Raw genomic sequence first — 13704 nt, forward strand, 5'->3', positions numbered from 1 at the left:
GGCATCCATCCAGGAGAAAGAACTGGAGCAGAAGAGCTAGGAGGAGAACCTAGAATCTTTTGTCATCGAAGACAGGGAGGAAAAAGTGTTTGAGCAGCCCAGAGGGCAGATCTGCTGAGAGGTCAGAAACACGAAAACCAGAACCGGAAGTGCGCATTTAGTTCAGTGGGAGGAGCCTCTGTGGGGGAGGGGGAGCCGGAACCGGAACCCAGTGGCTGCATTCAACGCAGCGTTCTGTGCTGACCTGTGTGGTGTGCCCAAAGCCTGTTAGAGCTGTAGTTCTGGGTTCCGGCACCTCTGAGGCAGCTATTGTAACAGGCTGAGGAATACATTGTTTGGAAAAAGTGGAAATAAGAAGCACAGGTGGCACATCATAGAAGTCATCTGTGAAAGGAAGGTGAGAAAGAAGGCCATACTGAGAGAAAGAGAGGAGTCAAGAGAAGCTTTATTTTTCAGAGGGAAGACACTTAAGCATGTTTGAGGATAGGAGAGGGCCCGTAGAAAGGTGAAAAGTGTTAGTCGCTCAGTCGTGTCTGACAGTTTGCAACCTGGTGGACTGTAGCCGGCCAGGCTCCTCTGTCCATGGGATTCTCCAGGCAAGAATACTGGAGTGCGTAATCATTCCCTTCTCCAAGGAAAGAGCCAGACAAATAGCAAAGATCAGACAAGCGGGAGAGGAAGATAGTGGCTCCAGCCCAGGTCCAAGAAACAGAAATGCAGAGACCTGCATTTACAGAGACGTGGATGGACCTAGATTCTGTCATACAGAGTGAAGTCAGTCAGAAAGAGATACACGTATTATATGCGGTATGGACCCCTAGGGGGAATGGGGAGGATGGGATGAATTGGGAGATTGGGATTAACATATATATACACTACTATGTATAAAATAGTTAACTAATGAGAAGCTGTTCTACAGACAGGGAACTCTACTCGATGCTCCGTTGGTGGCCTAAATGGGAAGGAAATCCAAAAAAGAAAGATATATATATATATCTGATTCACTTTGCTGTACAGCAGAAAATAGCATAACATTGTAAAGCCACTATATTCCAATAAAGATTTTTTTTTTTAATAAAGGCAGTGTGAAAAAAAGAGAAATGTGAAAACCCAGGAAGCTAGCCCTGGTCAGACAGGCCTTTCCACTGTAACACCAAGAGGAGGTGGAGAAGGGTTTGGGAAACGTGCTTTGTTGAGCATTGTTTTACAGAGAGAAGCAACCGGAGAAATTTAGTTCCGACCTGATGGATTCCCTATTGCAGATGAAGTGGAAGTGAGGTTATCTGCCACTGAGGAGGGAACAAGGCAGCTGAGAAATTCAGAGAGCACAGATGGGAAGGATGGAAGGATAACTGAGCAGTGAACAGCCCGGTTGAGGATGGAGACCAGTGAGTCCTGGCAGCAGCCTATTTGTCACATGTTTTATTCCAGCCACTCTCAGAGCCTTCTAGATGAGGGTGGAGTGGGTAAATAATTCGATGACTCCAAGGTCAGAGATTTGCAGACAGTGAATTGTAGGTATTGACAATGGTGTAGTTAAAGTGATAACCATGACATGGAGGGTAAAATAAGGCAGGACAGAAAGGAGGAGCCGAGGGAGGAGATGGGCCAGATGAGAGGGCGACAAGTTTAGCAGAGTTCAGAATAGACAGAAGGGGAATGACAGGAAGAGCCTCAGATTCCCGGACAGGAGATCAGCCGTGGTGGCCTCCAGGCCTACTCTTAGGGACAGGGTATCACCTCTTGGACCTATTCCCGGGGTGGGGGTAGGGGGAACAGAGCTCTACCCAGCACCCAGCTAGCGAGGAACGCCTGCTGTTCACATTGGTGTGAAATGATGGGCAGGATTGTGGTGAGGCAGTGACTCTTAGTTTGAAGACACTCAGTGTGCAGTGTCAAGATGTTTCTGGTCTCTAGAGCCCAAGTTTAAAATGTTAGGATCTCTTTTAGGGTTTAACAATCTAAGACAGTTCATACCAGAAAGGTCATGTGGGATTTGTTAGCCATTTCCCTAGAGGTTGTGGGTTTTCTTAGGGTTTTCTGTTTTGTTTTGTTTTACTTTGTTTTTTTCTTTTTCTTTTTTTCCCCCACTTTTTAATATCCTGTCATTTTGCTGACTTTCGGGAGGAAAAAATTTAAACCCTAGAACACCATGAACCTGGCAGATACTGGGAGATAAGAAGGCAGGTAGGACCTGAAGAAAGCCTTCTGGAGCCAGATAAGTTTTGAAGTCAGACGTTGCACACTGCCGAGGATCCGCAGCACAGAGAATGCTGATCTGAAGTGTGATGAGGGCTGTGTGCCAGCCATCTGGGCCCAGAACCAAGCTGGGTTGAAGGGCAGCTTATAGTTATAGTGGTTGGAGTCCTGGTAGATGTGGCCCTAAAGTGTCTTTACTCTGGAAAACTTGTGAGTCCTTAGACACTTGATTTGAACAGCAAGTGAACCACTGTACTTACAACTCTCTAGGGACAGAATTGTGACTCCAAGTCTAATTCTTTCCAAAGACATCTCAGACACCTCCTTAGCTGAATTTCAAGACCGCAGCACTTGCTCTTTCCCAGCCTAAGCCGCCATTCTTCCCAGTCTTGGCTAGAGATGCAGCCATGTTCACAAGTGACCAGCCAGGACGCTGCTAGCTAACTGATGGATGCTGACCCAAGGTAACAGGGAAGGTTTGTTTACATGTATTTCTAGAAAGATACGAGGTTGAATCTTAGACTCCTTTCCATCTGTACCCTGGCCAGATGATCTCATTTAGTTTCTTGCCTTTAAATACTATCTATATATGCTGACGGTCTCCAGATGTCCACAGCCCAGACTTCCCCCTGTACTCCAGGCTCACATAGCCAAATGTCTTACCTGATTTCTGTGTTTGGAATCCTACCAGTGTCTCACACCCAGTAGGGGACTCCCCAATGGAAACCTTGGTTTTCCTCCCCAACCTTCTCTCCCGAAGTGCCCTCACTCAGTAAGTAGTAACACCATTTGAGCAGTGACTCAAGCCAAAAAAACTAAACAGTTCTCCCTTTTCCTCACACCCACCATGTAGTCCATCATTAATTTCATTTATTTTACCTCCCAAAAGCTTTCAAGCCAGGGCAGTAGGGGGATGAATTGGGAGATTGGGATTGACATATATACACTATCGATACATATACTCACTATTGATAACTAATGAGAACCTACTGTCATAGTACAGGGAACCCTACTCAATGCTCTGTGTTGCCTAAATGGGAAGGAAATCCAAAAAAAGGGGATATGTGTACGTATAACTGATTTTGCTTTGCTGTACAACAGAAACTAACACAACATTGTAAGGCAACTATACTCTAATAAAAATTAAATTAAGAAAAAATACACAAAAAAGCTCTCTAGTCCATCAACTTCTCTCTGTCTCCCCATACACCCTCTTCCAAGCCATCACCTTCTCTTCTCTGGATCACCAGTGGACTCCTCACTTCCTGCTCTGTCTGACCCTCTCCAGGCCACGTCCGTGCCTGCAGCCAGGAGGATGGTCATTCCCACCTGGGCTCGGACCCTTTGACGGCTTCCCGCTGCTCTTGGATCAAAGCCCCATGTTCTTTACTGTGACCTGCGATGAGCACTACCTACTCTTCCGAATTCACCTTATATCCCCTCTACTCTCATTGGCTGCCCTCCTGCAGGTCCAGGTCTTCCTCCAGCTCTTCCTACAGCGGGTTCATTCTTGTTCTTCAACTCTCAGCTCAAATGTCACCTCTTTGAAGGAGTTTCCTTGTCTGGTACATCTGAATAGGCTCCTCCCAGGAATCTCCAGCTCAGTAATTTCATTTCTTCAGCGTCCGTCGTGGGAAATGTTTATACTATTTGTGTATATTTCACTTCATACCTTCAAACCCTCATCACTCACCTATCATGTGATCCCCTGTTATGTTTAGGACTGGGAATGTGGTATGAACCTAAGTTCTCTGTGCCCTGGAGCTTACATCCAATGGAGAAGGTAGATAGGAAGACAGATGACAAGTAAATAGCCAAATAACGTCTGGCCACCTGATAAGAAGAGCTGACTCATTGGAAAAGACCCTGATGCTGGGAAGGATTGAGGGCAGGAGGAGAAGGGGACGACAGAGGATGAGATGGTTGGATGGCATCGCTGACTCAATGGACATGGGTTTGGGTGAACTCCGGGAGTTGGTGATGGACAGGGAGGCCTGGCGTGCTGTGGTTCATGGGGTCGCAAAGAGTCGGACACGACTGAGTGACTGAACTGAACTGAATGAACATGCTATGAAGAAAAACAGGGTAAGCAAATTGAAACGACAGATAAAGCAAACCGTAGGTGACAGAAGGGTGCCTGAGAACTAATGGCTGATAAGAAAACATCACAAATAAATAAGCAATAGGTGCTTTATTCAAACTAATTTGAAGAAGTAAATTATTATGAGAAAATTAATTTCAAGCCATACCTCACAATGTAAGTTCCAGGAGGAGTAGAAAGTTAAATGTGCAAATGAAACTATAAGCTAAACAAAATTGCCTTAGCTAAGGATGAGTAAGAATGACGAAGTCCAGAAGTATGGAGAGAAACTCCATGAAATGAAGGATTGACTGCATAATAACTTCATATTTCTGGTATCAAAAGAAAATCATAAAATTGGGAACAAACTGAGGGAAGTACTACAAATGCCAATAATAAAAGGCTCATAATATTAGCATAGCAAATCTCCTCAATTCTAGAGCTGTTTTTTCCTTGCATTTTAATGCTTCTTAAAGTCAGGATTTGTTTTGTCATCACAGCATACATTTAGTATGGCCAATAAGAATGTTAAAATATTAGCTCTTACAGACAATAACATCTTCATCTTACAATCAAAATGTGATTTTTTTCCCAAGTGTACACAAATTAGTATCAACATTGAAATTCCTAGTAGAAAACACCTAATTCATTCATTCATCAAACAAATTCTTGAGTGTTTATAATGTAGCAGGGGGGCCTTCCCAGGTGGCACAGTGGTAAAGAATCTGCCTGCCAAAGCAGGAGACTCCAGAGACGCAGTTCAATCCCTGGGTGGGGAAGATCCCCAGAGTAGGAAATGGCAACCCGATCCAGTATTCTGGCCTGGAAAATCCCACGGGTGGAGGAGCCTGGTGGGCTAGAGTCCATAGGGTCATAAAGAGTGAGACGCGATTGAGAGGCTGAGTGTACACGCACACACAGTGTAGCAAGGTGGTAAGTGTATGGTGGTAAACAGAATGGGCATAAATCCTTGCTTTCAAGGGCCTCTTCTAGGCCAGTTGTGCGTGGTGCCCTGTATGCTACTTATAGACGATCTAAGATCTATTATTTCAGCGAGAATAAGAACTGTGATAGAAGCAGATCCAATCAAGTCAGCATGGCTCTAAACCCTGTGCTTTTTCCTCAAATTACCATAATTGTTGAGCTTAGCAGAGTGTTCACATCCAGTCTTGCTGACAGAGCTGTCATTCCTTATGTAATTTGATTTTCTTTCCTGCCTCAGCACTGGGTTTAGGACCCTGTCAAGGAGAAGTTGGTGGAAATAGCATTACCGTGGATGCCCCAGCCAGACTGATTGCTTTTTAGCAAAGAATAAAGCTTTGCCAGCAAGACACCTAAGAAGACTAATCCTACGTTATTTTAAAACTTGTGCTAATATGTAATATATCATTATATATTAATTATATCATTAATTATATATTTAAGTGCATGCTAAATCACTTCAGTCATGTCGGATTCTTTTTGACCCCATGGCCTGTAACCTGCCAGGCTCCTCTGTCCTGGGATTCTCCAGGCAAAAATTCTGGAGTGGGTTGCCATTTCCTACTCCAGGGGATCTTCCCAACCCAGGGATCAAACCTACATCTCTTAAATCTCCTGCATTGGCAGGTGGGTTCCTAACCACTAGTGCCACCTGGGAAGCCCTAAATTATATTTAATTTAAACTATATATTTAAACTTGAACACAATTTTAGCAATGAAAAGCAAGCAGTTTACAGTCAGAGTGGAGAAGGATGAGAAGGAAAAAGAACAAACCATACACTGTTCTCTATGACTGAGAGAAATGTAATTAGAAGCTGTATTGAGCGGGGGTCCCTGGAAACAGAGCATGCCTTGGGAAATTTTCATGTGACTGATTTATTGAGTGTGTGCTCTCGGGAGAGGGGGAGCGGGAAGCAGTGGGTGGTGGGGAAAATTTAAAAAGGATGTGGTCTTCTCTGGACACTGCTTCCCACCTGATCCCACAGGGAGCTCCGGAGCATGAATTGTACCAGCGTTGATCCCACAGGGAGGTAGGGGAGGTGATCTTGTATATCCCTGTATCAGCCCTTCATTATCTGGGTGCTGCCTGGCGGGGGTCAGAAGTGCCCTAACCAACCCAAAGTGGCTGGGAGCAGTGTTTCCTGAGAAGGAGGCAGCTGTGAGCCTTGAGTGGCCAAGTCCCAGGACCTGGGGATGGATGTGCTGACCAGTAAGGGGCATCTGGGTGGGAAATCAACCATATCTACTGTAGAGGTCTGAAAGGAAATTAATCTGGGAAGATTATTGAGTGATAGATCTTGACACATAGCAGGAGTCCTCTGACACCATACACCTTTTGAACACAGGATTTATTGTCAAAGAGCTTGTTGGTTTTTAGTTTGCTTCAGGCTGATAAGATGTTAGATCAGCTTTGGTAGAAGGAAATTTGTTCCTAAGAAAGGCTTCGTGTCAGGTATGAAGGTTCTGATGGAAAATTTTAAGTTATTACTGGAAAAAAAGGAAAAGAGAATGAGAGGTATAATTGGAAGCAGTTATCAAAAACTACCTTATATAATCGTACAAATGTTATTGGCTCAGCGGGTAAGGAATCTGTCTGCAATGCAGGAGACACAAGAGATAAGGGTTTGATTCCTAGCTTGGGAAGATCCTCTGGAGGAGGAATGTCAACCCACTCCAGGATTCTTGCCTGGGAAATCCGTAGCCTGGTGGGCTGTGGTCCATGGGGTCACAAAGAGTCAGACATGACTGAGTACATAGCATATGACACCTTATATAACACCACCTGTCAGAAGAATGACACTGAATTTCTACGAGTATCATATACTTTTATTATAGATTTTTCTAAAATAACCTTACACATTGGTATTTTCTACAATAAATACATTTTTGGCTAACTGCTTTGCATAGATTGTTCAACTATATAATGGTAGGTAAACAACAGGGACACTTGCCAGAATCCCTGGAATGTACAGCACAGAGAGTGAGCCCCAGGATCAGCAGTAGACGCTGAGTGATAATGACGTGTCAGTGTAGGTTCATGGACTGTAGTCAGTGTAGCTTTCTACGGGGATGCTGTGTGTGCTTGGGGAAGAGGGAATGTAGCAGCTCTCCGTACTTTCTGCTCCACTTTACTGTGAGCCTAAAACTAATCCGAGAAATTAAGTCTATTTTAAAAGTGTATATACAATGGAATATTAGTTATAAAGCAGAATGAAATAATGCCCTTTGCAGCTGCATGGATAGATCTAGAGATTATCATAGTAAATAAAGTCAGAGAGAAAAAAACAAAAACATATGATATCACTTCTATGTGGAATCTAAAAAAATTATACAAATGAACTTATTTATGAAACAGAAACAAACTCACAGACAGAAAACAAACATGGTTCCCAAAAAGGAAAGAGGGTGGGAGAGGGATAAATTAGGAGTTCGGGATTAACAGATACACACTACTATATATAAAATAGATAACCAGCAAGGATTAACTGTACAGCACAGGGAACTATATTCAGCATCTTGTAATGAACAATAATTGAAAAGAATCTGGAAAAGAATATGTTTAACTGAATCACTTAATTACACACCAGAATCTAACCCAGCATTATAAATTACCTAAACTTCAATAAAAACTAAATTTAAAAAATGAGAAGTGTATGCAGAAAGCTGATCTCCTGCCTGTGCAGTTGCCTGTTCCTAAAGACAGAGGTGATATTCTGGTGACATTTTTTTTTATTTATTTATTTTTGTAGTCAGAAAAATTCATTTATTTATTTATTTTAATTGGAGGCTAATTACTTTACAATATTATAGTGGTTTTTGCAATACATTGACATGAATCAGCCACGAGTGTACATGTGTCCCCCATCCTGAAGCCCCCCACCTCTCTCCCCATCCCCATCCCTCAGGGTCATCCCAGTGCACCAGCCCTGAGCACCCTGTCTCATGCATCGAACCTGGAGTGTGGTGATCTGTTTCACATATGATAATATACATTTTTCAATGCTATTCTCTCAAATCATCCCACCCTTGCCTTCTCCCACAGAGTCCAAAAATCTGTTCTTACATCTGTGTTTCTTTTGCTGTTTCTCATATGGAGTCATCATTACCATCTTTCTAAATTCCATATATATGCCTTAGTATACTATATGGGTGTTTTTCTTTCTGACTTACTTCATTGTGTATAATAGGCTCCAGTTTCATCCACCTCATTAGAACTGATTCAAATGCATTCTTTTTAATGACTGAGTAATACTCCATTGTGTATATGTACCACAGCTCTCTTATCCATTCATCTGCTGATGGACATTTAGGTTGCTTCCTTGTCCTGGCTATTGTAAACAGTGCTGCGATGAACATTGGGGTACACGTGTCTCTTTCCCTTCTGGTTTCCTCAGTGTGTATGCCCAGCAGTGGGATTGCTGGGTCATAAGGCAGTTCTATTTCCAGTTTTTTAAGGAATCTCCACACTGTTCTCCATAGTGGCTGTACTAGTTTGTATTCCCACCAACAGTGTAAGAGGGTTCCTTTTCTCCACACCCTCTCCAGCATTAATTGTTTGTAGACTTTTTGATAGCAGCCATCTGGTGACATTTTTAAAACAAAGTTCTTCTACTTAGACATCCATTCCCACAAGCTCCGATCTAATTTATTCGTCTGTGTGCTCAGTCTCGCAATCTTATCCCACTCTTTGCAACCCTATGGACTATAGCCCATCTAGCTCCTCTGTCCATGGAATTCTCCAGGCAAGAATACTGAAGTGGGTAGCCATTCTCTCCCCCAGAGGATCTTCCAGGTTCAGGGATCAAAGCCCAGGCTCTGTGTCTCCTACGTTGGCAAGTGGATTCTGTATCGCTAGTGCCAACCTGGGAGGCCCCAATTTACTCATCTAGTAGGTGGAAAAGTTAGAAGCTCAGAGGGTGGTCCCTCATAGGGGATGGTTAAAACAGAGTATTCTATGGCCACATCTCCGGCAAGAATTATTCAAAAACAGTGTATTTAAAGATTTTCTTTTCCTATTTGTCTGCACAAAGATCAGGAATATATTTCAAATTAAAGCACAATAAGAATCAGGTGAATAGCATCCACAGGTGGTATAAAAATTCCATCAATACCCATTTTCATGACATAGAGCTTACATTATGCTATGAAGGATACATACATAAGTACAATATTTCACACATACATACACACAGGGGAAAAAAGGACCCATCACCCACTCCATATAAAGTGGTTGACCCATTTCCAAAATGTCTGTTGCTATTGTGTAGATTCAGCCTGCAAATAAAATTTAACATGTTAACCTTTTAACCAGAACATCTTAGAATTATTTTCTGATATTAACATAGAACACTTGTTGGGTTTTTTCTATTCCTTTCATAGGAATTTCATAGGTGATAGTGGACAGCTATCTCCCCCATAAGAAGATATTTCAAACTGAAGCTAATATGGATGAAAATGAAAATAAATAACCTTTATCAAATTACAGTGAGACTTACCCTATAAGCTGCTTAGCGTTCCTATGGAAACACAACCTGCTGCGTTTTATTGTGGGAGAGAAGACGACGTTTCTAATGCTGTTTGTGGGTCTCTTCCCTCCACAGGCCTTGAACCGGGGGATCGCTGCTGTCAAGGAAGATGCAGTAGAGATGCTGGCCAGCTACGGGCTGGCCTACTCCTTAATGAAGTTCTTCACAGGGCCCATGAGTGACTTCAAGAACGTGGGCCTGGTGTTTGTGAACAGCAAGCGGGACAGGACCAAAGCTGTCCTGTGCATGGTGGTGGCCGGGGCCATTGCTGCCGTCTTCCACACCCTCATAGGTAAGACTGTCGGTCGTCCCTTAAGAATCCAGCTTTGCCAATTCCCTGTTCCTCTTAATCTATTTATGTGTATTTATTGTAGTAAGTGATTTCTTCCATAATTATTAAGTATCATGAGAATTTTAAGGGCTGGGGGGAATGGAGTTGGTACTTCTAGGGCAAAAAAAAGAGACATCCTTTCTCTAGGAAATTGTATGTCTCTGGTTGCCGAACCCTGTGTCAGAGAAGGAGGAGTTCCGTTAATATGTGATCAGATTTAGGACTTCCCTGGTGGCTCAGACGATAAAGCGTCTGCCTACAATGCCGGAGACCCAGGTTCAATCCCTGGGTCGGGAAAATCTCCTGGAGAAGGAAATGGCAACCCACTCCAGTATTCTCGCCTGGAAAATCCCATGGACGGAGGAACCTGGTAGACTACAGTCCAAGGGGTCGCAGAGTTGGACACAACTGAGCGACCTCACTCACTTTTGTTAAGGCTTCCCTGGTGGCTCAGATTATAAAGAATCCATCTCAATGTAGAAGACCAGGGTTCGATCCCTGGTTAGGGAAGATCTTCTGGAGAAGGGAATGGCTACCCACTCCATATCCTAGCCTGGAGAATCCCATGGACAGAGGAGCCTGGCGGGCTACAGTCCTTGAGGTCAAAAAGAGTCAGACATGACTGAGCAACTAAGCACAACATACACACACACACACAAAGATAAAAAAAGTCAGGTGCTTTTGTTAGACAGACGTTACTTAACCTTTTTTTTCAAATTGAAGTGTAGTCGATTTACAATATTGTGTTAATTTCAGGTGTACAGCACACTGATTCAGCTATATATATAACTTTTTCAGATTCTTTTCTGTTATAGTTATTACAAGATATTGACTAGAGTTCCCTGTGCTATACAGTAGGACCTTGGTGCTTATCTACTTTATCAGACTCACTTAATCTTAAGAATAAAAACAGAATGAGCATTATTTAGGATTAATTCTCATCAGCAGTGAAAACAAATGAGGTTGTCTTCTGTATTAAAATTGTCTCATTTTAGGACCTCATGCTTCTATTTTAGATGAGACTTGACACTCTGGGCATAACATTCTTTGCATCAAACAAGAAAATTAAGTCACACAGAGTGATTGACCCGTGGTTGGAAAGCCCTTTCCTTTAGAGTCAGAGCTCTACTTCTGCTGCCTTCAGGGTAGTGATAAAAACCCTTAAGGGCACAATTTCAGAACCTATAGACTTCAAAACAGCTCAGCTTACCTGGCATAAAAGTTGAATGGCCCACCTACTGAACCCAGTTACATGAAGCCCGTGAACAACCCTTCACAAACCCGTTGTGTGTCTTCAGCTTGGCCCTGGTTGCCTGAGAACCATGAATGTCCGTGCTGAATGAAGAGCCAGGAGATTAACCCACACCATTTCCCATGTACTCAGGTGTCAACTCAAGTTTACTCATACAATTGTGAATCTGAAAGTAAATAGAGCCAGCTCTTTGTGGGTTTCCTTTTTAATAGAGCATAGGATTTTGTGCTAAGAACAATGAGGACCAGAAGATGCTTCCCGTGGGCCAAATATCCAGACCAAGTGTTGCTGTTGATCATTTTCATTTGGACTGAGAGCTTCAGGGTGTGGGGTGGAGAGGAGATGCCTTTCTTGCCCTCAACTTACACCCTGAATACTGAGCTCTCTACTGAGTTTTAAAGGAAACTTCAGCAACAAGAATTCATCTGGGCCATTTTCATAGATGGCACAGTGGCTCAGTCAGTAAAGAATCTGCCTGCAGTGCAGGAGACCTGGGTTCGATCCCTAGGTCAGGAGGATCCCGTGGAGAGGAAAATGGCAACCCACCACAGTATTTTTGCCTGGGAAATCCCATGGGCAGAGGAGCCTGGTGGGCTACAGTCCACGGGGTTGCAAGAGTCGGACACGATTTAACAACTAAGCTGCCACCAACCAACACCATGTGTATCTGAGAAAATGACATACGTGAAATGAGCAGGTCTAAATAAGTTTTTGCCTAAAAAAGGAAGACAAATTAGTTCCTTTTTATAAAATTCCTTCCAAATAAACCCAACATTTCCTGTTTTATGAGGGAATGAGACTTTGGGACTCATAGCTAATTACTAGCTGTCTGTAATTAAGGAAAACTTGAGTTTTCTGTGTTATTGACACTGTTGGGAGGAACAATTTGGTCACTGAAATAAAAATTGAAGTCATTTTCTAATTTAAATCCAAGTTTTTCAACTTTAAGATGGAATCCTAAAATCTTAAAATTGAACCAAAATGGTTCTACCTCCAGATATTTAACAATTGTTTTTATCACTGTTGATATTTTTACAATTACTATATAGCATTCCTCCCCCCCAAACAAATGCTTTCCACAGTCACTACAGAAGCACATATCAATTTCTTTCAAACATTTAAAACTCAAAATTTAATGATTTTTCCACCTGTAGTATATTGGTCTCATTTCAATTTTCTGTCTAAGGGTTTAATTCTTCTCTTGCCTTGTCTGCTACATCAGACATATTTGCTCATCTTCTTGTCTCCTCTTTCTGGTTTTTTTTTTTAAGTATCCTGTAAGTCTTTCTGGGGCTTCCCTGGTGGCTCAGGAGTAAAGAATCGCCTGCAATGCAGGAGACACAGGAGATGTGGGTTCAATCCCTGGATGGGGAAGATCCCCTGGAGGAGAACGTGGCAACCCACTCCAGTATTCTTGGCAGGTAGATCCCGTGAACAGAGTAGCCTAGCAGGATGTTGTCCATGGGGTTGCAAAGAGTTGGACACAACTGAAGTGACTGAGCACTCAAGCTTTTCTGTCCTCAGATCTTGCCAATGGTTTCCCAGAAGCTTGACCACAAGCTCCAGATAGGATGTTGATCTCTTTGCCTCATTTTCCAACATAATTTTCTCATCATCAATAAACATCCACCCATTTAGTTTCTACGTTACAATGTGTCACCTACACTAGACACTAAAACCCATTTCTCATGTCTTAGTCATGTTAAAAACAGCTACTTACATCTCTACTTAAACAGTTAGCTCTCAGATGTCTATGCTTGGGACAAGGAAACAGTGATAGATAAAACAGAAAGGCAAATATTCCAGATATATTTGACTTGAGAAGCCATCATCTGTTCTCAGGCAGTCTTCTAATTGTATTTGCTTGGCCTAAGAGTGAATTGAGTATGTATTTAGCTCAGTAGGTAAAGAATCTGTCTGCAATGCAGGAGACCCAGGTTCAATCCCTGGGTCGGGAGGATCCCCTGGAGATGGAAACAGCAACCCACTCCAGTATTCTTGCCTGGAAAATCCCATGGACAGAGGAGCCTGGCAGGCTACAGTCCATGGGTCGCGAGAGTCGGACATGACTGAGCAACTAAACCACTACCACGACCACCATTCCTCACACGAGCAGCTCCTCGGTAAGGCTCAGAGTCCGTACAAGAAGCAAGGTGTTCCCGGTTCACCAGCTTAACTCACAGGGTGAGAAACCAGAGTGATCGAGGCCAGAAGCCTAGTTTCTTTATATTCCTTTGTTCAGGCGAAACCAGTCTTACTGCCTTAAACGTTCCTTTTTAGGTGCTATTTCCCTATCTCCTTAATGGATTTCTTTCTTTTATCAAGACCTTCTAAC

At 42.9% G+C, this 13704-nt stretch overlaps 1 protein-coding gene across 2 annotated transcripts in view; it reads left to right on the forward strand.

Annotated features, from left to right (window-relative positions):
* The window catches only part of ANKH (ANKH inorganic pyrophosphate transport regulator), a 170133-nt gene that overhangs the window by 87031 nt on the left and 69398 nt on the right, over positions 1-13704 (forward strand). For both annotated transcript variants that reach the window (XM_061393852.1, XM_061393853.1), the window contains exon 2: positions 9862-10078. In XM_061393852.1, coding sequence (XP_061249836.1) covers positions 9862-10078 — 217 coding nt within the window. The remainder of the gene's footprint in view (positions 1-9861; positions 10079-13704) is intronic.

Source organism: Bos javanicus, chromosome 20 (assembly GCF_032452875.1).
Source record: "Bos javanicus breed banteng chromosome 20, ARS-OSU_banteng_1.0, whole genome shotgun sequence".
Taxonomy (NCBI): Eukaryota; Metazoa; Chordata; class Mammalia; order Artiodactyla; family Bovidae; genus Bos; species Bos javanicus.